Source organism: Triturus cristatus, chromosome 3_1 (genome assembly GCF_964204655.1).
Source record: "Triturus cristatus chromosome 3_1, aTriCri1.1, whole genome shotgun sequence".
NCBI classification, from domain to species: Eukaryota; Metazoa; Chordata; class Amphibia; order Caudata; family Salamandridae; genus Triturus; species Triturus cristatus.
In genome coordinates, this window is record NC_140583.1 from 998,451,840 (window position 1) to 998,475,182 (window position 23,343).

General features: G+C 48.5%; 1 protein-coding gene across 7 annotated transcripts in view; it reads left to right on the top strand.

Annotated features, from left to right (window-relative positions):
- WASF2 (WASP family member 2) overlaps nt 1–22,901 on the top strand; it is a 432,058-nt gene extending 409,157 nt beyond the window's left edge. For all 7 annotated transcript variants that reach the window (XM_085645690.1, XM_085645694.1, XM_085645692.1 and 4 more), the window contains one exon: nt 17,065–22,901. In XM_085645690.1, coding sequence (XP_085501816.1) covers nt 17,065–17,222 — 158 coding nt within the window. In that variant the 3' untranslated portion in view covers nt 17,223–22,901. The remainder of the gene's footprint in view (nt 1–17,064) is intronic.
- The last annotated feature ends 442 nt before the right edge of the window (nt 22,902–23,343 follow it).

Here is a 23,343-nt window from a genome sequence, read left to right on the forward strand (position 1 = left end):
TTTAGTGAGGATCAACAGCATGCAACTGCTGATCTCCAAGTTCAAACCCAAACACTCACTTCAAGCGCGAGTGTTCATGCAGTTGATAGGCATGATGGCCTCCTGCATCTTCATAGTCCCACACGCGAGATTACATATGCGCCCGCTTCAGGAGTGCCTAGCACGTCAGTGGAATCAGGCTCAAGGACAGCTAAAAGACCTAGTGTTGGTGAGCGGTCGGGCATACAACTCTCTGCATTGGTGGACTCCACAAAACCTTTGCAAGGGCCGACCGTTCCAAGAGCCTGTTCCACAAATAGTACTGACAGCGGACGCGTCTCTCCAGGGATGGGGAGCTCATGTACTCCACTACACAGTGCAGGGACTATGGACGACACAACAGAAGAAGATGCACATCAACCTTCTGGAACTGATGGCAATCTTCCTGGCCATGAAGGCATTCAAAGTACATCTGTGCAACAAGGTCGTGTTGATCCGGACGGACAACATGACCGCAATGTACTACATACAGAAACAGGGAGGAACGCACTCTCCACAGTTGTCTCATCTGGCTCAGAGCATGTGGAAGTGGGCCATTCAAAGGAACATGTTCCTCATGGCGGAACACCTCCCCGGCAAGGACAACCAGATGGCGGATCTGCTCAGCAGACACAGCCACCAGATGCACGAGTGGGAGTTACACCCATCAGTACTCCAGCTGTACTTCCAGCAGTGGGGTCATCCGGAGATAGACCTGTTCGCCACAAGCGAAAACGCAAAATGCCAAAGCTTTGCCGCCAGGTTCCCACATCCGCAGTCGCAGGGCAATGCGATATGGATGAACTGGTCCGGCAGATTTGCGTACGCTATTCCCCCAGCGCCGTTGATACCGCTGGTGGCTCGCAAACTCAGACAACACTCCCTAACACTCATCCTGGTTGCTCCTACGTGGGCACGCCAGCCATGGTACACCACCTTCCTCGAACTTTCCGTGGTGCCGCATCAAAGGCTGCGGATCAAACCCGCTCATTTGACGCAGAACCATGGAGAGATTCAGCACCCAGATCCGCAACAGCTGAACCTGGCAATCTGGCTCCTGAAGTCCTAGAGTTTGGCTACCTCAACCTGCCACCTGACTGTATGGACATCATCAAGGAGGCCAGAAGACCCACTACAAGAGCTTGCTATGCAGCCAAATGGAAAAGGTTCGTCATTTATTGCAGTAATAATGACATTAACCCGCTGGACGCATCCATCCAAAACATCATTTGCTACCTATTACACCTATACCGATGCAATCTGGCGTACACCTCTATACGTGTCCATTTGACCGCAATATCAGCCTATCTGCAAACCAGGCAGCACCTCTCTCTATTCAGAGTGCCTGCCATCAAAGCATTCTTGGAAGGACTCAAACGAGTCATTCCACCTAGTCACCCACCGGCTCCAATGTGGAACCTCAACCTGGTCCTCACACGCCTAATGGGTCCACCCTTTGAACCTCTACACTCATGCGAGATTCAATTCCTCACCTGGAAAGTAGCTTTCCTGGTAGCGATCACTTCCTTAAGAAGAGTTAGTGAACTCCAGGCACTAACCGTTCAAGAGCCATTTATACAGGTTCATGCCAACAGGGTCGTACTACGTACCAACCCAAAATTCATGCCCAAAGTAATATCGCAGTTCCACATGAATCAGACTATCGAACTGCCCGTTTTCTTCCAAAACCCGCAAACTGTCGCAGAAAGGGCACTCCATACACTAGATGTACGGAGGGCCCTCATGTACTACATCGACAGGACTAAACCCTTCAGGAAGACAAAACAACTGTTCGTTGCCTTTGCCCCGCACCACAAAGGTAACGCCATCTCCAAAGCAGGGATAGCCAGATGGATAGTTAAGTGTATTCAAATCTGTTATCAAAAGGCAAAACGCACATTAACTATCCCACCACGAGGGGGGCGTGGTCTAACGCCCATGATGGCGGTCGCATAGACGGCGAGCTCCGGGCCGGGGCTCATCATCCGTATCATAATCCGGCATCCTCCTACCTCATTTGACCACTCGTGGGGGACGGCGGGTGTGCTGTGCCGGTTGGGAGGCTCCGGCGCGGTGTTCCGGTGCTCGGGCTCACTGAAAAGCGCCATTTAGACCGGAGCAGATTCAGGGCCTGCCTGGGGCCTAAACGGAGGGCTGGACGTCGGACTGGCCTACAATTGACGCGGAGCTGGTTGCGGGGCTCGGCGGCGACTGATCACGCGAGCCCCCACCCCCCCCCCCCCCCCGGTGCGGGGCCTGTGTGCGGAGACTGCTGCCGGGAGGAGTGTTGCTCGTGTGGCACGGAGCAGGGCCGACGCTGCCGATGCTTATCCTGGGACCGGGACGGCGAGCCCGATAAGTGCTCCGGAGCTCCGACTGGAGGTAGGCGCTGGCGCTGTGGGGCGGTGGGGCTGCGGGGTCCATTGGAGTTGTGCCCCCCCCCCCGATCGTGTGCCTGCCTCATCCAGCACCATACGGAACTGTCTCCTTCCTTGCGGTGCCTGTCTGGGGGTGTGTGACAGGGGACGATGTTGGAGGCCCCCCCTCCCTTCCCCCCCCCCCCCCCTGGATGAGGAGCAGTGCTGGTCTTCGGAGTCTGGGGGGGCTGTGGGTCCCCCTTGCCAGCAGGGGAACCAGGCCGGTCCCGTGGGAGACACGGAGCGAAATACCGCAGCCCGGGGGCACTGAGGTCTGAGGCATAGGACCGGTGCCGGGGGCGAGGAGCAGGAGGTGTTGCTTGAGGTGTCCCGGGAGCTGTGGGGGCACCCTGAACATACCGTGGGGACCATTGTTGTGGCAGTGGAGCTGCGCGGATAACGGAGACCCTCGGGGACGACTGCAGCGCGGCTGGGGCAGTGGGGGCGCAGGAGCGGCTCCCGGATTGGACAAGGGGGATACCCAGAAGTTGGACTGGAGAGGGGGCTCAGAGGGGACCACGTGAGCGCCAGGAGCGCTGTGGCGACAAGCATACGGAGTTCCCTGCAGTACTACAGCCACTGGTTCGCTGGCCCTGGGTCACGCTCTGCCATGGGGAAGGGGAGACCCAGGGTGCCACCTCTGCCTGCGGGGGCAGGAGCCCCTTCTCCGCCATCAGGGCACTCATCGGCCCAGTCCCTCCGGGCAGACGGAGTGGCTGAGACGGACACGCCCGGGGATAAGCTGGATATGATACTGCGGGAGATTCGCGACTCTCGAGCGGTATTAGAAGCACAGTTGGGCATCGTCTCCGTGGAGCTCAATCTGCTTAAGGACGACCACAAGAAGCTCGCGGAGAGTGCCCGTGCGACAGACCAAAAAGTGGACGACATGACTCCACGGGTGCAGGCTCATGATGAGCAGATTCAGCAGCTGCGCCAGCAGATGGACTCTCTCCAGGCCCGGGCAGATGATGCGGAAGGACGGGCGCGGCGGAATAACCTCCGCATTGTGGGGATGCCGGGAGCGAGGCCCACGGAATACATAGAGGAGTGGTTGAAGTCGACTGTGGCCCCTGAGGGACTGTCTCCTCACTTCACAGTGGAAAGGGCGCACCGGGTTCCAGCGAGGCGTCCAGTGCCGGGAGCAAACCCCCGCCCTATCCTGGCCAGGATCCTAAATTATAGGGACCGTGACGATCTGTTGCAGGCAGCACGGAATCAGGGTCCTCTCCTAATCGCCAATGCCAGGGTGTCCATATTCCCGGACTACACTTTGGCAGTACAACGAAAGAGGTTCTCCTTTATGGAGGTGAAAGCAAGAGCCAGAGCGGTGGGCCTCTCATTTGCCTTGTTGTTTCCTGCGAAACTAAAAATCCTATACGAGCAGCGGGCCCTGTTTTTTGATACCCCTGACAGTGCTTGGGAATGGCTGGACAAAAAATTCCCTAAAGTGGGCCCTATGAGGCGCATGGACTCTTCCTTGCCGGTGGTGCAGGGTCTTCCTCGACGACGGAGGAGAGGTCTCCTTACACAGAGTTCGGTCTCGGCCACTCTCGACCGCCGGCAGGTGATGGAGGGCAGGCGGGGAGCACTTCGGGCTGCCTCCACTTTGCGTGCCCCCCGCCCGGACATTAGCCCTAGCCAGTCTGAGGGTGTGCCCACGGACACGGACTCTGAAGGCAGCATGGCACTGTTTCCCTCGGCCGACTCGCGGCTCAGTAATGATCCGCTGGCCTCAGAGGGCAAGTAGTGGCAGGTTCAGGAGCTTATGTCGAATGGATTGCCTAAGGTTGTAGTACTGCCTGCCCTGGCTGGCCCTAGTCCTGCACACGCACCTAGCCGGGTTAATATATTGTGGAGGTGTATATGTATCGATAAGACAGGAGGGTATAGCCGACTACGTCCCTGGCCCGGGCCCCGTACTGGGCTCACACTAGTGTGACACAGCTGTTGCAGCAGTTAGCGACTTCCCCCCCTTAGGTAGTTGCTCTGGTTAAGATGAGTGAAATGTTTGTTTGGCTCAAATGGTTTGGTCGAACGAGGTTTGTGCGTTGGACCCAGTATTGTGAGTTGTTTAAAGTTGTTCTATGGATGCCGCATAATCTGATGTTACCGGGGGTGGGGGTGGGGGTGGGTGGGTTGGGGTGGGATCCGGGGGGACTACACCAATTGTTTATCTGTGATGATGGCTGCTACTAATACTTACACCATGGTTTCATGGAATGTGCGGGGAATGGGCTCTATCTCTAAGCGGCATAGGATAGCTGCGCAGCTACATAGATGCAAAGCCCAAATAATGTTTCCAAGAGACGCACTTGCTTCCCACTGAAACCACGAAATTGCAAAGGAGGTGGCGCGGTCAGTTGTATGCAACCGCATATTCCGCCTTCTCCCGAGGGACGGCTATTTGGATCAGGGCGGGCATCCCTTTTTCTCTCTCTGATAGTAGGGTGGCTGACCAAGGTCGGTTTGTCCTCTTGCTGGGCACTCTTGATGGAAGGCAGGTCGTGTTGGGCTCCCTTTACGCTCCAAATACTGATCAAGAGGTATTCCTTGCTCGGGTGTCTCGGGCTCTTGCGGGGTGGTCCCATGTCCCGTGGCTGCTGGGCGGTGATTTTAATGCAGTATTTGACATTGGCCTGGATCGCTCCCACCCTCCTTTGCTCAATACGGCAGCGACGACGCAGGCGGCAGCCCTTACCCGTTGGGCACAGGGTTGGGGTCTAATAGATGTTTGGAGGGCACTACATGTTAATATGCGGGAATACTCCTTTTATTCCTACCCCCATAAGCTACATACACGATTGGATCACTTTCTTTGTTCCCCTGAGCTTTCCACGGCGGTGCTACATTGCGAGTTCCGGGGGAAGACAATATCCGATCATAATCCTATTGAAATGCGGCTAACTTGGGGCCCTTCCTTGACTCCCATCCCTGTCTGGCGGATGCAGCCGCTACAGCTCGAGGACCAGGTATATCGGGATGCACTATCTACAGCTGTGGACACCTTTTTTGCTGACAATGAGGGCTCGGCCTCGTCCAGAGCAATTGAATGGGAGGCCTTCAAGGTGACGATGCGTGGGGTTGCCATGGGAGCGGTGGTGGGATCGCGGAGGGAGGTGATTAGAGAACTTACTGATATGGAGGGGAGGCTGCAGGTCCTGGAGGTTGAGGCCCTGAGTGGGGTAGCCGGTGCGGAGCAATTACAGTCTGCTAGGATTAAATACGCTGAGCTACTGGAGCGCTTACGACTGTTGGATTTTGCTGCTTATACCCAACGAACGCACACGTTGGCGGATAGGGCAGGTACCCTCTTGGCGCGGATGATCCAGCCGACGCTGAGCCCTACACCGGTTCTGGCAGTGTACACCGTTACTAATAATTTAGTTACGTCCCAGAGGGACATCAATCTGGCTTTTCAGGAACACTATGCCCGTTTATATGCGGCCCCTCGCGTGGGAGATCTAGCGCCCGTACATGCGTTCTTGGCAGAGGTTCAACTGCCTAAGATCTCGGATGCAATGGCCGAGGAGCTGGCTGCCCCGATCACGGCCGGGGAAATTAGGGTGGCAATAAAAGCTTTGGCCCGAGGCAAGACGCCGGGTTCGGATGGCCTCCCAGTGGAGTTTTACTCCACCTTTGCGGATAAGCTGGTTCCGAGATTGCTACAACTGTATACTACTTCTCTGAAGAAGGGCCTTCTCCCGCACACTACTAAAGAGGCGATCGTCACATCCTTATTGAAACCGGACAAGGTAGCGATGGACCTTCTGTCGTATAGACCCCTATCAATTCTAAATACTGATTACAAGATACTCAGTAAGGTGCTGGCGGCGCGACTACTGCCCTGTCTGCCTCTCCTGATCCACACAGATCAATGTGGATTCATTCCCCATCGCAGCACCTCATTAAACATCCGCCGGTTGCATGCCCTGATGCGCGCGGTGTCGACATCTTTCCCGCGGGCTGGCTGTTTGTCCTTAGATGTGCGCCAGGCGTTCGACACCCTCAGTTGGGAGTATATGCTGGCTGTGTTAGCCGTGTTAGGTCTGCCCCAGTCCTATTGCGAATGGATTAAACTACTGTATACCGAGCCTACGGCGCGTGCCAAGACGGGTAGGGCCATCTCTCCTATGTATTTGATATCCCGGGGCACCCGACAGGGGTGCCCCTTATCCCCTATGTTATTTGTCCTAGCCCTGGAGCCGTTCGCACAACACCTGCGGCGGCTAATGGCCCCGCTCGGTATTCCTCTCCGTGGTGAGACACATTCTATATCGTTATACGCCGATGATATGCTGTTATATTTCCGTGACCTGGGGGCCGATAAACACCCAATAGCTGCTGCTTTCGCCAGGTTCGGGGAGATATCGGACCTGTTTCTTAACCCTACAAAGTCTGTGGCCTTTGCCTTTTACAATGCTCCAATGGCCCCTACCCTGCAATTCGGAGACCTGCAGTTTAAGGTTGAGCCGGTCACTTTCAAATATCTCGGGATTCAGGTTTATAGATCGGATGCGGATACAATAGAAGGTAACGTAGTTCGTACCATCTCCTCGTTGCGCTCCCAGATAGCCTTCTGGACTTCACTGCCATTGACGATAGCGGGTCGGGTGGCTGTATCAAAAATGGTGGTGCTGCCCCGCCTTCTCTACTATTTTGTGAATATACCTGTTGTCCTACCAGCTTGGATTTTTAAATTGCTTGATACCTTATTAATATCATTGGTATGGGGGGCAGGTAAGCGTCGATTGGCGCTGGCTAAGATGCAGCTACCTACCACGCTCGGCGGCTTGGGGGCTCCAGATTTTAGGTCGTATTGTATTGCGGGCCAGCTGCAATGGCTGGCGTACTGGTTGGCGGGTAAAAACTTATTTGAAATAGGCTATACCCCAGAACAGGTGCGAAGTGGGACGCTCCAGTCACAATTATGCCCTGGGGCCCCTAAATTGCGCGATCTACCTTATTTGTGGAGAGTAGCTTTCCAGTATTGGAGGCGGGCGGGGAGGATGGCGGGGATACAGTCCCCATATGCCCCGAATGTCCCCCTCTGCGGGTTGCCGACTGGGAGGGGGGTGCTGACCCGGGGCCAGCTGCGGAGATGGTCTAATGAGGGAGTGGAATCGGTTGGGGTTTCTTTCTTGATGGCCAGTTGATGCAGCATGAGGAGTTCTTGCATACTCATTCGGTAACAGACGCTTTGTTCCTTACCCATGCGACCATAGTCCGTTACATTCGTACATATTGGTTTGCTAATCGCACGGAGCCCCCAACCTTTCAATTACTGAGGTCCTTACACATTATGGGGCACGGGCGATGTTTAGTACGCTGGCTCTACCGCGGCCTGAGAGAGCATTTATTGGTCTCATTGAGGCAGGTTAGGCAGAGATGGGACCTGGTCCTGGGACGGAATCTGGACGATGGGGAGTGGGCTCGAATGCTGGACCATCCCCGTAGAGTCTCGCGGAACTGTCGTTTAAAGACAATCCAGTTGTTCATACTTCATGCAGCATACCTTGCCCCTGCAACAATACGTAAGATGTACCCCTCGGCATCGGCGGCATGTCCGCGGTGCCACGCGCCAGACGCTGACTTTCTGCACATGATGTGGAATTGTTCCAGGCTGCGGGCGTTCTGGACTGAGGTGACGTGGGAGCTTGCGGCGGTAACGGGACGCACCCCCTGGGACACCATTGAAGCCTGTCTTCTGGGGTTGTTTCCCCTCCCCAAAACGGCAAAGCTAATGCGCAGATTCGCAGGGCTGGTTCTGATCTTGGCGAAGCGCATGATAACAAAACACTGGAAGTCAGCTCGGGCACCGAGAATCGAAGCTTGGCGCGAGGAGGTGGGCAGGTGGGCAGGGGCGGAACGGGAGGCATTATACCAGGAGGAATACCGGGGCCTGAGGAAACGACCGATAGCACTGGACTGGGCTCAACTGATGGAACAATTTAAGGCAATAGAAGCCCTCGATCCCACAATGTCACAAAATGCTATGCGAGTAAGTGGGGTGGACGCGTGAACGCAGGGGGTCGCATGGCGCTGGCGGAGCAGGGTGGGTGTTGCAGCAGTAAGCCCCGCCTATTATCAGAGAGCTCGTCAACCTCCTGGGAGTGGGGTTCCCTCCTGGCTCCCTCCGTGAACTGGCCTTTCCTCCCCCCCCCCCCCCCCCCTCCGGGGGGATTAGCCTCCCTGTCCCCTCTTCTGCCTTCCCTTTATGTGACCTTTGCCCCCCCTCAGTCTCTTCCCCCCCGCCCCTGCCTCTCCCCCTTCCCTCCCCCTCCCCCCCCCTCCCTTCCCCCTCCTCCTCCCCCTCGGTACAGACCCCCCCCCCCGGTTGGGGGCAACAGAGCTGGGTGGACACCTGCCGCTATTACATCGGAGGGGGTGCTTCACCCGTGAGACGGCACCAATGTTTTTAGTTAGTTTTGGGTTGGGGGGAGGGGGGTGGTTGTGGGGTAGGGCTCTATTGAGTATTGTACTGTTCTGCTCTCTGTAGGTGCAGGACAAACCACTCAGGGTGCGGACTACTTGTCTCGTTTGCTTACACTCATTGACAATGTTGGAAATGCAGTGGCGCATTGCTGAGGTGGTGGATCTTTGTCACTTGGATATCAGATTGTAGACCTTTTGGTTTTTGATTACCGTAAAATGCACAGATGACACATGGATACCGGATGTAAATGTGATTGCTTTTGTCTGATGCTCAATAAAGATATTTTCAAAAAAAAAAAAAAAAAAACTATCCCACCACGAGCCCACTCAACACGTAAGTTAGGGGCTTCCATGGCTTTTCTAGGAAATATTCCCCTGCATGATATATGCAGAGCAGCCACATGGTCCACTACACACACTTTTACTAAACACTATTGTGTAGATGTGCAGTCAAAACAGCAGGCAGCTGTAGGACAGGCTGTTCTAAAAACTCTTTTTCAGACCGCTGCAGCTGGCACGGGTAGCCGCCGCTAATAGAGGGCACTGCTATACATTCTATGCACAGATATGAATTCAGCAGCCCACATGCCTCGAACTGAATATGCTACTTACCAGTATGCATCTGTTCTTGGCATGTAGGGCTGCTGACATTCATATCGCCCTCCCTCCTCCCCGGCGCCTGTCGCAGCTGCAGCTCTCAGAATTACTGTAAAGCATGGTCATCACTTTCTGTATCTACTCCATCACTGCCACAATGGCGAAAAACAATCTGAGGATGGAGGGGATGCCCATGCGCACTGTAGTCCAGGGGAGGAGTCACCTATCCAAGGATACTTCGAAGACTCTTCCAGGACAACAACGTGCAAACATCCGGACCCAACACTAGGCGGCGATCTATGCACAGATATGAATGTCAGCAGCCCTACATGCCAAGAACAGATGCATACTGGTAAGTAGCATATTCATTTCCAAAGGTAAATAACTTATTCATCAGACCAATGTTCTAATCCAGTATTTCCTGGTTTCCGGCCTGTTGAAGCTGCTACTAATGTACAGGATTCATCTGAAATTTTAATGTTGGGTGGAGTGGCGGGAAATGGAGTTTATCATCTTGTAGATGATGCAGTGTACAAGCTTACATGGGGTTCATGATTATTTCACAAACTCGGATGCCCTGCTGAATCATCATCCTGAGGTTCAGGGGTGTCCTTCAAGCCCTCAATTCTTCTCTACCTGCAGTGATATCAAAGAAAGTTGTGGTGCAATAACACCGCACAACCACCATGGACTGCCTCCAACAAGATAAAACTAAGTTCTAGACTCCATCAAGGGATCCCAAAAATGTGGTCATTGGCTTCTGGTACGCGGCTATTTAATAAGGAATTTCCTTTTCCATATGTACAACTGTGAAAGCACATTCAGGTTATTGTCCAGATTCCCTTAATCACAAATTAATCATCAATTATGAAACTAAGGTTTAAGTCAGTTGGTGCATCCGCAAATGATCTATTCACAAAACTAAGACATGCAGAATGTCAAAACTCTTTGTCTTTTATGCGGAACCCACCTCCAAAAGCCACTTTTATTCACTGGTGCAACACTTGTCTGTTTATACTCTTATTATGCTTCTGCCAAAGCCATTATCAAAAGAAAAGAATCCATGAAAAATAATATTCAAAATGCTAATGCGTTTCCACAGCAGTGATAGTTTTAAGACATTCTTCTATCTAGGATCCCCATAAGGGATTGCCTTGCAGTCTAGATCCTTCTATCCATTATTGAGGGTAGCATCCTGCATTAAAGGCTTCCATGGCAGAATTTGACTGCCTGTGTCCTGGTGAACCAAAGGGCAGAATCTGCTTCCAAACTCTATAGACGTTCTGGTCTCCACCGCTTGCCCGTCAGATAATATATCCTATTAGAACATGTTCATATGAGAACCCTACAGAATGCTATTCTCTTGTTGCACCAAGGGGACTTCATGACTGCTCTAGATCTGAAGGATGCCTGCTTCCACATACCTATCCATTCTGATCATCAGTGCTGCCTTTGCTGTAAATGGAAAACACTACCAGTTCAAGTGCTTCCCTTCAGGCTTACTAGTTTCCCAAGGTTGTTTATAAAATTCCTAGCGGTGGTGATTGCCCACCTTGGAAGTGGGGGCACTCGTGTTCCCAGATTTAGACGATTGGCTGATCAAGAGCGCTGTCAGGAGGAGGTGGCTTGAATGTACTCAAAACTATCTCCCTGCTCCACAGTTAGACATTTACTATAACCACCACCAAATGCCATCTTCACACTCTATAAATGTAGCCATTTCTTGGGTCAATTCTGAAAGCCGTCACAGCAAGGCTTATCCCAGCCCTCAGAGAGTGCTAACTTAACAGCTGTTTCTGCCTCTTTTTCAGCCAAATCTTCGTCTTCCAGTCAGATCAGTGATGTCCTTGCTGGGGATGATTGCCTCGTACTATTGCACAAATGTCTCAGCACAGTGGTCACAAGTGGAGGGTCATCTAGATGATTTAGTGTTGTACGGGTCAGTACTCATCACTCTGCAGTGGAGGAGCAGCAACAGACTGTTACAGGGCAGGACCTTTAGTGACCCTTTTCCACAATTACCCATCACCACAGATGCATCTCTCGTTAGATGGGGAGCATATATCCACAACAGCGAAGAGTTTCTGGACACTACTGCAGCAGGGGTTCCACAGCAACTACCAAGAACTACTAGCCATCCACCTAGTCCTCAAGGCCTTCTTTCAGGGCATTCAAGAGAAGGTACTCTTGATAAAAACAGACATGGCTGCAATGTACTACCTGCAGAAACAGGGTGGTACTAGCTCACAGCACAACTTTACAGACCTCTTTAGCAGGACGCATCTAGTCATTGAATGGGAACTCTACCCACAAGTCCTACTTCCTTACTTCCAACCCTGGGGGTTCCCCATGTATGGAGCGATTTGCCACTCACAGAAGTGCCAAAACATTGTCTTTCTCTCTCCCTGTGAAGCTTTCCCAACAGGCCGCACCATTTCATGCAGCAACAACGCAGCATTCGACTCCCTGTCCACAGGCATCTCAATGTAGCCATTTGGCACTTGAAGTCTTAGAATGTGGCTATTTAAGCCTTCCTCTGGAGTACTGGGATATGCTAAAGTCGCAGGCCCACTCCTAGGGTATACTGTGCAGCGAAGTGGAAAAGGCTTTCCCACTACTGTATCTACAAACGACTAGACCCCTTTAAACCAGTGATTCAAGATATTGTCTTTTTGCTTCACCTTCAAAAATCAGGGTTAGCATATAGCTCCATATGCCTATTCCTTGTAGCTATTGCGGCATACATGCAAAACAGGGGGCACTCTTCCCTTTGTAGGCTCCTAGTCATTAAAGCCTTCATGGAAGACCTTAAAATGGTGAGATCACCCAAAGTTTCACCTGCTCCCCACCCCTGATCTCATTCCACAATAGTCCTGGCTCCCCCATTTGAGCCATTGCACTAATGTCCTTTGCAGTTCCTATCCTGGAAAATTAGTAGCCTTCTTCTTAGCTGTTGGATTATTCGTGAGTTACAGACTTTATTTTACAAGAATCTTTCATCCAGGTTCATGCAGTTAAGGTTGTGCCTAGAACTGACCCTTAATTCCTTCCTACGGGGGTCTCCTTTCCACCGTAACCTAACATTTGAACTTTGTCTTCTTTCCACACCCAAATTCTTTTGCAGAAAGGGTCCTTCACACATTAGTCTTTAAATGAACCCTATTGTACTACATTAACCGGACTAAGCCTTTTTCTAAAATTCAACAGCTTTTTGTCACTTTCTATAAGCCTCATAAAGGACACCTGTATCAAAAGTTGATATAGCTATATGGATTATAACTTTATCCAAACATGCTACCTCATAGCTAAAAGTGTCCCTTACTCTAACAATGCCACCCTCTACTCGGAAGCAGGAGGAAACAATGCCTTTTTGTGGGACACTCCCATAGCTGACATCTGTAAAGCAGCCATATGTAACCTCACACACCTTTACTAAGCACTACTGCGGGGATACTATTGCCTGTCAGCAGGCTAAAGTTGGCCTGACAGTATTAGGAACTTTATTTAAGGCATATGTGTCATCCACCAACTAGCCACTGATTTGGAAGTTACTGCTTTATAGTCTAGGCATAGCTAGCATGTGTATCTACAGCCACACATGCTATGTATCGAAAATGTTATGTACTGTGTCAGCATCTGATTGTACTTCTATAGACTCACATTTGCGCACGCTCCGTCCCTGAGACAGTTTCTTGTTGCACATGCCTGTAATATTAAAATCCACTACTCTAAACACCATTTGCATGGTCGCTATTATTTATACCTGTTCACCACTCAATACCTACATCCACCCTCTACACGAAAAACAATCTAACAATGGAGTCTGTGTCCATGCTGATCGGTAACTTAATCATCACAGGGTACCTTTGACTCGAATAATGTCTTCAAACAAAGGTAAATAAATGTGCCTAGTAAGGCACAAGTGTTCATGGTGCTAAAAAGTGTTTGAATCCTATTCTATAACAAAGCTTTTGCTTCCCTACTTCTGAGGGAGTGTTGCCATCAATATGGAGGACAAAATAGTAGGCTGGTTCACACTCTTCTCCCAGTGAAAAAAGCTTTAGGTGCTTCTAATCTTAACATCTGGTTGCAGAAGTGTTTTTCCCAGTGCTGGGTTACCTAAATGGCCCCTGGGGCGCACATAGCAGTCCAGGGTCATGTTAGGAGCTTCTAGTCTGTTCAGGCAAACGGAGGAATGAAGCTTCCTTGGCTCATTTCTCTGCAACATCATCGCTTGAACATGTTTCCAATATTTTCCTATTCAGAACAACTCCCGCCAGCGAAGCTTGGCTCCATGGCAGGTTGGTAGCCGACTACATGGGTTTTATCAGACTTCGGCAAGGTCAGGACTAGATGGAAAAGGGCAGTTCAGTAGAGATTCATCTCCTACCCCTCCTTTGCGTCCATTCGACCAACATAAGTCCACTACAGAGGGGCATTATATATACTACTCTGATAGACAATATGCGGTGCCTGAAGCAACAAATGGTCTGCTTTATGTAAAAATGTTAATGGCCCCGTAAGTCCTGGAGGAGCATTCTGTTTCGGACTATTTTTGTGGGATCTCCTCCCGCTATCTACATTAAGACCATTTCTGACTCTCTCAACTGCGAGTCTGAAGACTCACTCTGTCCCGTTCTCAGAGCAGTTTGTGACCGCACAGGAAAGGTAGAGGTATGAGGTTTGCTAAAGGAGGATAAATCCTACTCTAACACAAAGGGAATGGCCTTAACCTCGAAATGAACAGGTTTTGTGAACGAATCGGAACAATTTCACATGCAGGCTTGTATGTCCGACATGAGTCACCAGCCCAGAATATGTTTAAAGAACATATCTTTGTCACTTCACTCATAGGTCTGGATTTCCCAATGCCCCTGGGATATGATTGTACTACTGTATGACAGTTTAGGAATGGCACGCCTCCCGATAAACATTAGGCGAAGTTGTATGAGGGTAGTGATTATGCTTAGTCATCTGAGAAAATTAACTGAGGTATTGATGTCACTGGAGAGCTACTTAAGCCTCTAGAACATCTAAAAAAAAAAAAAAAAGTGTTTAATTCCAATTCTAAGTGAAGAATTACCAATGGCTTGAGCAGACGAATTCCTTCTAAAACTACTTTTAATTTCAGTGCTGTTGTGCATAAAAAGTGTCTCGATGGGGATACTAGTTTGTTTATTTAATTGTGAAGTGGTATTCTCTCTTGAAATGTTTTCTAAGATCTCACACTTCGGTGAGATATTCAAGAGATTTCATGATGTGGAACTACGATTGCAAGTAAGTAGTATTCCTTCTTACCTTAATTGTATTTTCTTTCCATTAGATTGTCCTCTCCAAACATTGGATCGCCCATAGGTTATTGTGCTACAGCCGATTACTTCAGTCTGTTTTTTAACCGAGGATAATATGTCAGAACATGTAAATCTATGGAAGATTCTAATGCCAGAAAACCAAAGATACAGACCAGTAACATTGTGACTGTATCTTTAGGCGTAGTAAACTTGGTTCATATGAGGAGAGGATAAACCTTGCAGGAGAAGTTTCAAGCATAAAAGGTCTGAATCCTTAAAATGTAAATGTATGTGTCTTGTAAAGCGCACTGCTGCCCTGAGGCGTCGTGGCGCTGTAGACCGCTGGGAAACCCGTCCTGGCTATCCCTGTGAGATGGTCCCTGCAGGGTATCTCCAAGGTGAAACCAGGCATCCCCGGCGAATGTGGGGGGCCGTTGTGGAGATGAGGCAAGCTAATGCCCAGAGTTGCCGAGTGTGATCCCTGGTTAGAGTAGGCACCGAAGCGAGAATTATCGAGTCCGCTGGCCCCGGTCCACGACCCTGCCGCGTCAGGAATTGAACCCTGGTCCCGGGCCGTCCTCTGCTTCCGGGTCTGCTGCCTCTAACCAGTGAGCCACACCACTCCACTGCAAGAGCTTTGGGATGTCCTTTACCTCGAAATCACACTGAGTGCCCTGTCTTGTGTCCTGAATGTCTGACCTTCTTGCTGGTAGTTCTACAGGTGGGATACACAGTAGTGAAGTAGGATTCCCAAGCTTTGCATTTCAGATCATTATGACCATCCTTAATTACACAAGAGTCTGTACGCAACACTTACTTGTGAACCTTTGTTTCAAGCAAGTAACTGCTGAGTTTGACAGAAGAGCTCTTGTTGCCATGCAACATGAGTTATGTCTCCCTGTTTCACAGTAGAGCCTGACAGTGCTTGGGGGCTAGGAAAAGCTTCTGGACATTATAGGGCGACAGCCGCAAGTACAAACTCTTAGATAATTTGTAACTTGCCAAACTTTCTTGGGCATTGTTCATGATTAGCTTCTGATCAATTCCCCTTGAGTGGCATGTCTGAGGGATTTCTATGAAGGTTTAAAATCAAGGCAATATGAAATCATCGTTACGCACATCTGATGTTGGTGTGAACAGATTGATGTTTTTGCTGTGGGTTTGGCTCTGTTTAGGTTGCGTCATATGTGTAAGAAAAAAAGCACCAGGGGCATAAATAAGGGAGTGTCATGGCAGCCTGAACCTTGCAATATTTAGAGCAATCCGTATCATTCATAGAAGCAGTTGCTGACCTAAGAAGGGTCTGGAGAGACCATTATGCCCCCGCAAGAGATCCACAAATTGAGCCTCAAAGGTTTCAACAAGGACCATTCCCCGAAAATGTTTCTGACTCATAAAATGGTCTTTGCGACCCATATCCACTAACCATTTCAAAGGGGCATAAAAAAGTAGTTCTTATAAAACTGCGATTTGGTGTGCAATTTATAAATGCTTTGTGAACGCAATTCCAGTCGCAAACCATTGAACAGTTACCGACATTTCAAAGGAGGTGTTAGCTGAGCTGTAAAGGGTAAGTGTTCGCTTTGCGATCGCTTCTCCCTTTGGGAATTGGGATGGCAGTTTTGAGGGGAATAAACAAGGGGATGTAAATTGTGGCCTGCCTAAATAATAATTATCAGGCAGATCATTCGCAACCCCTCCAAAGACTTTTGAATTTGCAAAGAGACCCAGTAGTATGAAGGTAACTTTGCAAAATCAACTACTGGTCTCAAAACGTTATTGTGAAATTTGCGACCAATGTGATAGTACATCTGGGCCTTAATCATTTCATACAAGGAGTCTCACATTTTGTAGGTCCTCTGCTTGAACTCTTGTTGCTAAAATGCTCTAACCTCACTGTTCAGTGATCCTGGGATGGAAAATCGACTGCAAGTATTATAGATTGTGAGGATGGGTGTGAATGTGTGCAAATAGTTGTAGAGAAAACATTTGTCTACTGGCTATTGCCATATGATTAAGATTGCCTGTAACATTCAAAGTAAAAATATGAAACTTCTGTAGATCTCAATTCAAAGTTTTCTGAATGCTTCACGTTTAAGCAGAGATTGTAACTACTTTGAAGCAGCGTGGCTATTAGGGTTCGAATTTTAGGTTTTGGGATTAAAATGTGTGTTTACGGATTGTGGTGTCCGTGTCTCTCATTGATCTCTCATGACACTTTCCCCCCCCTCTCTTCAGCTCAGTGTTTGAGATTTTCACCAAACCAAGTTACCAAGGTGCCCCTCTTCTTTCTTTCGTATCCGCAGGGTTTGAACTACGTAAGGTGGAGGAGGCACTGGAGCACGGTAAAAAGGACGTGGGTGGCAGTGATGTGGCTACCATCCTGTCCCGCCGCATCGCTGTGGAGTACAGTGACTCTGAAGATGATTCCTCGGAGTTCGATGAGGAGGACTGGTCCGAGTAGCTTCCCTACTCAAGCGACACCATCCACTGAGAAACCAGCCCGGTCACACCAACTTGATTCTGAGGCAAAAAACAATAAGACCACCCGGAGCCTTGTTCGTCAAACATGTCCCTGCAGCCTAGAATTCTCCAGCCACTTCAGCATTATCCACAGCCATCTTCTTTGGGTTTTAGGACTAACGGATCTGAGGGACCTGCCTTCTAGGCATCGGGGGGGGATAATGAGTCCGCAGAAAGGTGCCCAGTAGCAATTTGGAGGGTTCTCTGTGCGATGTTGTCTGTAATGAAAGCCTGAAGTTTGGGACTATATAACGGGAGGAAATGTCCCCTGTGCTTGTCTGTTGGTTATAGAAGCTTTGTGTACGGGAGCGTGGGCCCTGAGAGATTTTCTGTGCTAGAGATTACTGTGTAATATTCTAAGACGTTTTAAGAAGCCACAGATGTCTTAAACCAAACAAAATATTTTTTTTGATGGTGAGCTGCAGATTGCTGTCCAGGTGAAGGCGGTGCAAGGCCACTCTGATACAAGTGTATGTTCCCAGTGTGATCCTATAGTTACATATGAGAGAAAGGGAACTGTCTGCCTAATGTCTACTTTTGAGTGGTTAAGCATTGTCTTCCCGTAAAACCTGCCATGTGTTTATTTTTGGCAGTTACAACAGCAATCCTTTAAGAGACGGTCCTCAAAGCACAGACATGGACTGATTCTTAACAATGAACCGTTCTCTCGTATGTATGTATGATGTGACCGTAGTCGCTTGATTACTTGGGCTTCTTCCGGAATCGTGTAATCTGGGTGGACAGACCTACATGCGTGGTTTTATACAGCAGATCAGATGCAATAAGCAGCCGAATGGCTGCAGATGTTAGAGCTCTAGTCCTCAACTTGGATTACTGTTCTGGCATGTGAGCATACTTGTTTGTGCGTGCATGCACACACATGAAGTTGTGCGTCCTAACTGAGCAATACTGGAGTGTTATGCAGACACACTCTTGATTTAAAAGCAATATTGGGAGCTGTGAGAACAGCACACACTGCTCTAGCACTTCTCCCATCCGAGCAATATCATGGGCACACGAGGTGTTTTCACATCATCCAACTATCGGCATTGCTGAGTGCACGCAGTTGGATCTTGTGGTGTCTTCCACCTTTTTCAACTCTTTTGTCTGCATTACCAAGTGTGTCGAAGATCACAATAGGCATTCACTCTCACCCACCTGTTGCCACTTAAGCTGTAGTAAGTGTGTTTGGGGAGCTGCACTCTTATGCACCAAGTCGCATGTGCTCTCTGCGCAGGAGAGGCAACCAGTCACATGAAGCATCGATTGGACAATGCGCTTGCTTTTTCTAATGTCAGAGCCACCACAAACGTGAAAGTAAATTGCACTCGCTGCAGGCACTGCCACCTACTCCCTTCAGTTGGAAAGTGAGGCTGGTAGCATTTCCCTCACCCCTCAGCACAGTTCCAAATCTTTGTCACTTCTGCAAAGAACAGTGTGATCCACCAACTGGAATTGAACGGAGATTGCATTGGTCTGCTTATTGGGAAGGCAGTGTCATTGATGCAATGGCTTCAATAGGCAGCAGGCGCACGGTTCATGTGAGAGCAGTGGTCATTCAAAAGCTCCAGGTCCACACCGTCTCCATGAGAAGTCTCTCCATGGATTCACGGCACAAGTCGCCCAACTCCTCTGGTCCAGCCCTCTCCTTCCCCCTTGGGCAAATAGACTGACTCCAGAGCGTACCTCTGAACCAGCACTTTAGTAAAGCGTAGGTGCTAGTAGGTTCTGCTAGCTAGCTGAATATTTGGGAATTCGAGGTTAAGGAGCTTGCTAGATTGACATTGGTGCAGGCATACTCAGGATTGCTCCCCAATTGCTCTTTTCCCTGTTGTGCCTTTTAAAACCATTTATAAATATTTTACTTCCCCATAACTACCTGCCCACTCTCCTCTGCTCCAACACTCCCTTCGGTGCAGACACTGGGTGCATTATAAACCTTCTACTCCACGTGGCTGAGCTGCTAGTTTTGCTCATTATACCATGGAAAGGAAGCTGGCTCTTTTCGATGTACTTTCTTTTAAACCTATATGCGAAATCGTTTCCCCCTATCCCTTCAAATTCTGCCTGCTTCCACTAAGAAATGTTTTCTGTCTGCAAAAGACTAGACTTGATAATATAGCTAAATCAGGCAGGTGACCTGCCCACACGTACACTCAATCCTCGACCGATTTTATGCAATCTTTTTCTGCAATTTAGCAATCCCAAATTGTTCACATGTAATCTAAATCCTATTTCTAGCTTTATAGAGTTTTAGTGTGGATGTAACTAATCACTGTAACGTTATCAGGGTGGTCAGTGGCAACCAAGAGTTCATCAAAACCATGAGGAATTGAACAGCGTCTACAAATGAAGCAGATTTGCTGACCAAACAGTTATACTTTGGACATCAGGGTTTCTTGGTCCACAGCTGTGTGAGGACTGTTTCAGTATCTCAAATTTTGCTGAACTGGAGGTCTTAGAGGATACCAAGTTAGTTCCTTCCTGAAGCACAGGCTGGGTCTAACTGTCAAGTCTTTGTTTGAAGCACAGACCTGACCAGGCCTGGCCTTCATTTTGTGCTTCCGAAACCACATGGCGCAACTGCGTCCAGAAGCACCGGGTTGGCCTGGCCTATATGTTTTTCCTCCTGTAGCACCAGCAAGTTTCATCCTCCATAGTGCATCTCTCAGAAATGTTGGCCAAGAGAATTCTGTTTCTGGTACAGCTTCAAGAACAGGCCGGGCAAAGTTCGTAGTGTTCTGTGAAACACAGACCAGGCCCAGTCTAAAGAAAGGCATCCCCGGCTCTTGTGCTTTTTGAAGTATAGGCTTGGGCGACCGTTATTTCTGCTTCTCCAGATAGGACAGTTTCAACATCTTTCTACGCTTTCTGGCCACTTATATTTTTTGTATATGGTTTTGTAGGAATTTGTACTATTAACCAAATGATGTTTTGAATATTTGTACATTCCAAAGTAATAGCACAATTTTGGTATGCTGAAAATATATATATATATATGTGTGTGATGTTTCTACCCAATAACCTTAAATAATGTGTTTGATCGCTATGATAGAATCAAACTGGTCCTTAAAATGTTTTGTATTGTCCATTTAGCTTCTGGACTCTTGCTGGGCCTCCATGCCAGGCAATGGTGAGTCTGCCATGCTGCAGTGTGATATTGATGCCTGTGCTTAGACAGCTTCCGTGACTGACCCAACTGGATGCACAACGCAGGCTGCACTGTGCCCTTGATGTGCGCTCCTGTAACCCTTCTGTGTCTGAACTGGATGCACCTATCAAGCTGCCCTTTCCCTTGATGCTTGCCCGCATGTCCCAACTGACTGCATTTTCTAGGTTATTTCCCTATGCCTAGCTTCTCTTAGTCCAGAGGGGGAACTCCCCCTTGGGAAACCGTGGGCTCTGGATGCTTCTTGGCACACCAAGGGGTTCCTGCCAATCTGCAACTGCTGGGTGAGCATGCCATGCTATTGTAACCCTTACTGAGTGCACATGGAAGGTTGCTGCAGATTAGCTTGCACAGCTGGGAGTTTTGTCACTGATAGGTGTGCATGTCTGGCTGTATTTGCAAGGCAAACAACTGACCTCTTATGAACTTTAGAAGCACATTACCATGCTTCATGAGAGGGTGCATTAGTATTTCTACGCTTGCTATGTGTTGATGTTGGGCATCAGTACTTGCGCCTAAAAACGTATGATGGGGTGCTAAGCCCACCATGTTTGTGCATGCCAGACTGAAGTAACCCTTCTTGATTAGCATGATAAACTGCTATCCCTTTCTGGGTGTGCAAGCCAGACTTATAGAAGTGCTTGGCATGCATGCTAGGTTGGCGGGCCCACTGCCAAGCAAGCATGCATGTTTTTATTCTCCCTCATGGACCAGAATGTCAGGATGCTACACTTGTGTGTTACACATGCCAGGTTGCGGCTCCGGCACTAGGTATTTATATTCGCAGTTGGTCCCCTGCTTGGTAGCTAATACAGATTTCAATGTTCCCTTCTGCTTGGCTGCTGTACCTGCGTGTCAGCTCTGTGCTGGGGCATGGTGTGGCCTGGGGTAGGTTTAAATGGGCTGATTGCAGTTTGCGCACCAGAAGTTGCACCATAATGGTTTTAGAAGTGGTAAATGGGTAAAATGTTGTGCATGAGAAGTGAGAGTGTGACCTTTAAACACAAAGGTATCCTTCTGTTCATCTACACCCACTGGGGTTGTGTGTGTCACTAACCGTGCAACAGAATTGTTACACTATAGGACCATGTTAAATTTTATTTTGTGTACTTAGACTTGTGCCATAGAAGAGCCATGATGTTCCAAAAGTGCCTTCTTTGAAAAATGTCGTCTACTAATATATTTATGTGTATATACTCTGGTTGCTGGGATCAGGTGTGCGGTGTGCAGCAGAGGGACATGAGGACTGGAATGATACGTCTTTGGGCAGGTTTACAACCATCTCTCGAGCACTTTGATTTAGGTCTGCCTGCTTCATTGATCTGTTGGGAGCCCGCCGCTTGAAACCCCTGGGACTCGGTGCTGAATTTCAATCGGACTCAAAGGGACAGACTGACTTCATTTTCATTTGAAAAACGAAACTGGTTTTCTTGTACTTTTTTTTCTCTGCATTGCTGGCGTTTCAGTCGTTTGCTTCTCTGTGTTTTTAGTTTCTTTGAATCATGTAATTTATATAAATCTAAAAAATGGCATTGAGTTTTTAAAGCCGTTCAATACTTCTGTAAGCACCATAGATAGATGATGCTGGAGAACTTTAATTCCTCTTGAGAACAGACCTCTGATGTTAGGTTGCTGCTTCTCTTTGCTGTCTAGTGCTTTATCTGTCTATCTCTATCTCAGTTTAACAATCCCTTTCCTATCCTTATCCGTCTCTGCTTCTGTCTCTCTTTTCTATCATTCGAAGACTCGGACATCAGACCCTTGAGAAGTCAAAGTGCTCTTCTATGACATCTGAAAATAGACAAAAACTTTGTTATTGCAAATGTAAATAATGTAATAGTAACAAATCAATGAGAGCAAAAATTGTAAAAGCTGTGTACATGTTATTGGTGCGCCACATGTTTATCAGATTTCCCCCAATATTCACAGGTGTAACTCAGGGACTGAGTGACACAAAGTCTAAGAGGAAAAAACAAGCTGTCTTAACCCCTGTTAGAATTCCTAAAGAACATAGTATATTTAATAGTCTTTTCCAAATATCTTTGAGTCATAAGTAAGGATTTTGTGTAACGCAATAATTAGGAGCACCATGTGCATCTGACCGATCAGTGCCACCTGTTGCCCCAAAAGTCCCTTTAAAGTAATGGGAATTGCAGCGTCTTTGTCTTCTGTCTACACTTGTTTATTTGTAGAATTGTCAACCGCAAATGCTATAGTTGTGTCTCAGTACTGGGCCTACTGATGTATTTGAGCCCGTAAACTCTTTACCGAGCCTATGCCTAGATAGTACATTCCTGAACTCTGCTGCCCTGCTCGCTAAAGGAGTTATTACTCCTTTCTGTATGTCTGTTATTCCCAAATATGCTAAACCGATGGTTGTATGCAAGGTATAAATATTTGTATTCTATGTAAGCGTTCAGAAAATTCTTTTTGATAAAACCTTTATAGCCACACTGTAGTCTTGTGTTGATAGCAAAGTGAATGATATTTGAGCGATTGATGTCTGGTGGTTTTTGGTGGTATACTTGGTTGGGTCAAATAGTATTTACACACCATGTATTGTAAATCACATGCCTTGCACTCTGCTGCCAACAGTGGTTGGTTTGGAACACTGCAGATTTGTTTTTAAATAGTCTTTATGACCAGTGCAATCATGTGCAGAACTGGTTCGCACTGAGGCTCCTCAAACCTATAATTCACATGGGCAGAAAACATACCTTTGTTTATTTCCTTCCACCATTGGATTTGAAATTGACATTGTATGCTCCGTTTGAATACCGCAAATGAATCTGTGCGTTGGCATTGAAACAATGTTACTGCACCCTTTGAATCCCAACATTGAAATTTTAGTTTGTACCAGTGATCCTCTCCCCAAGACTTTCGATCATATATG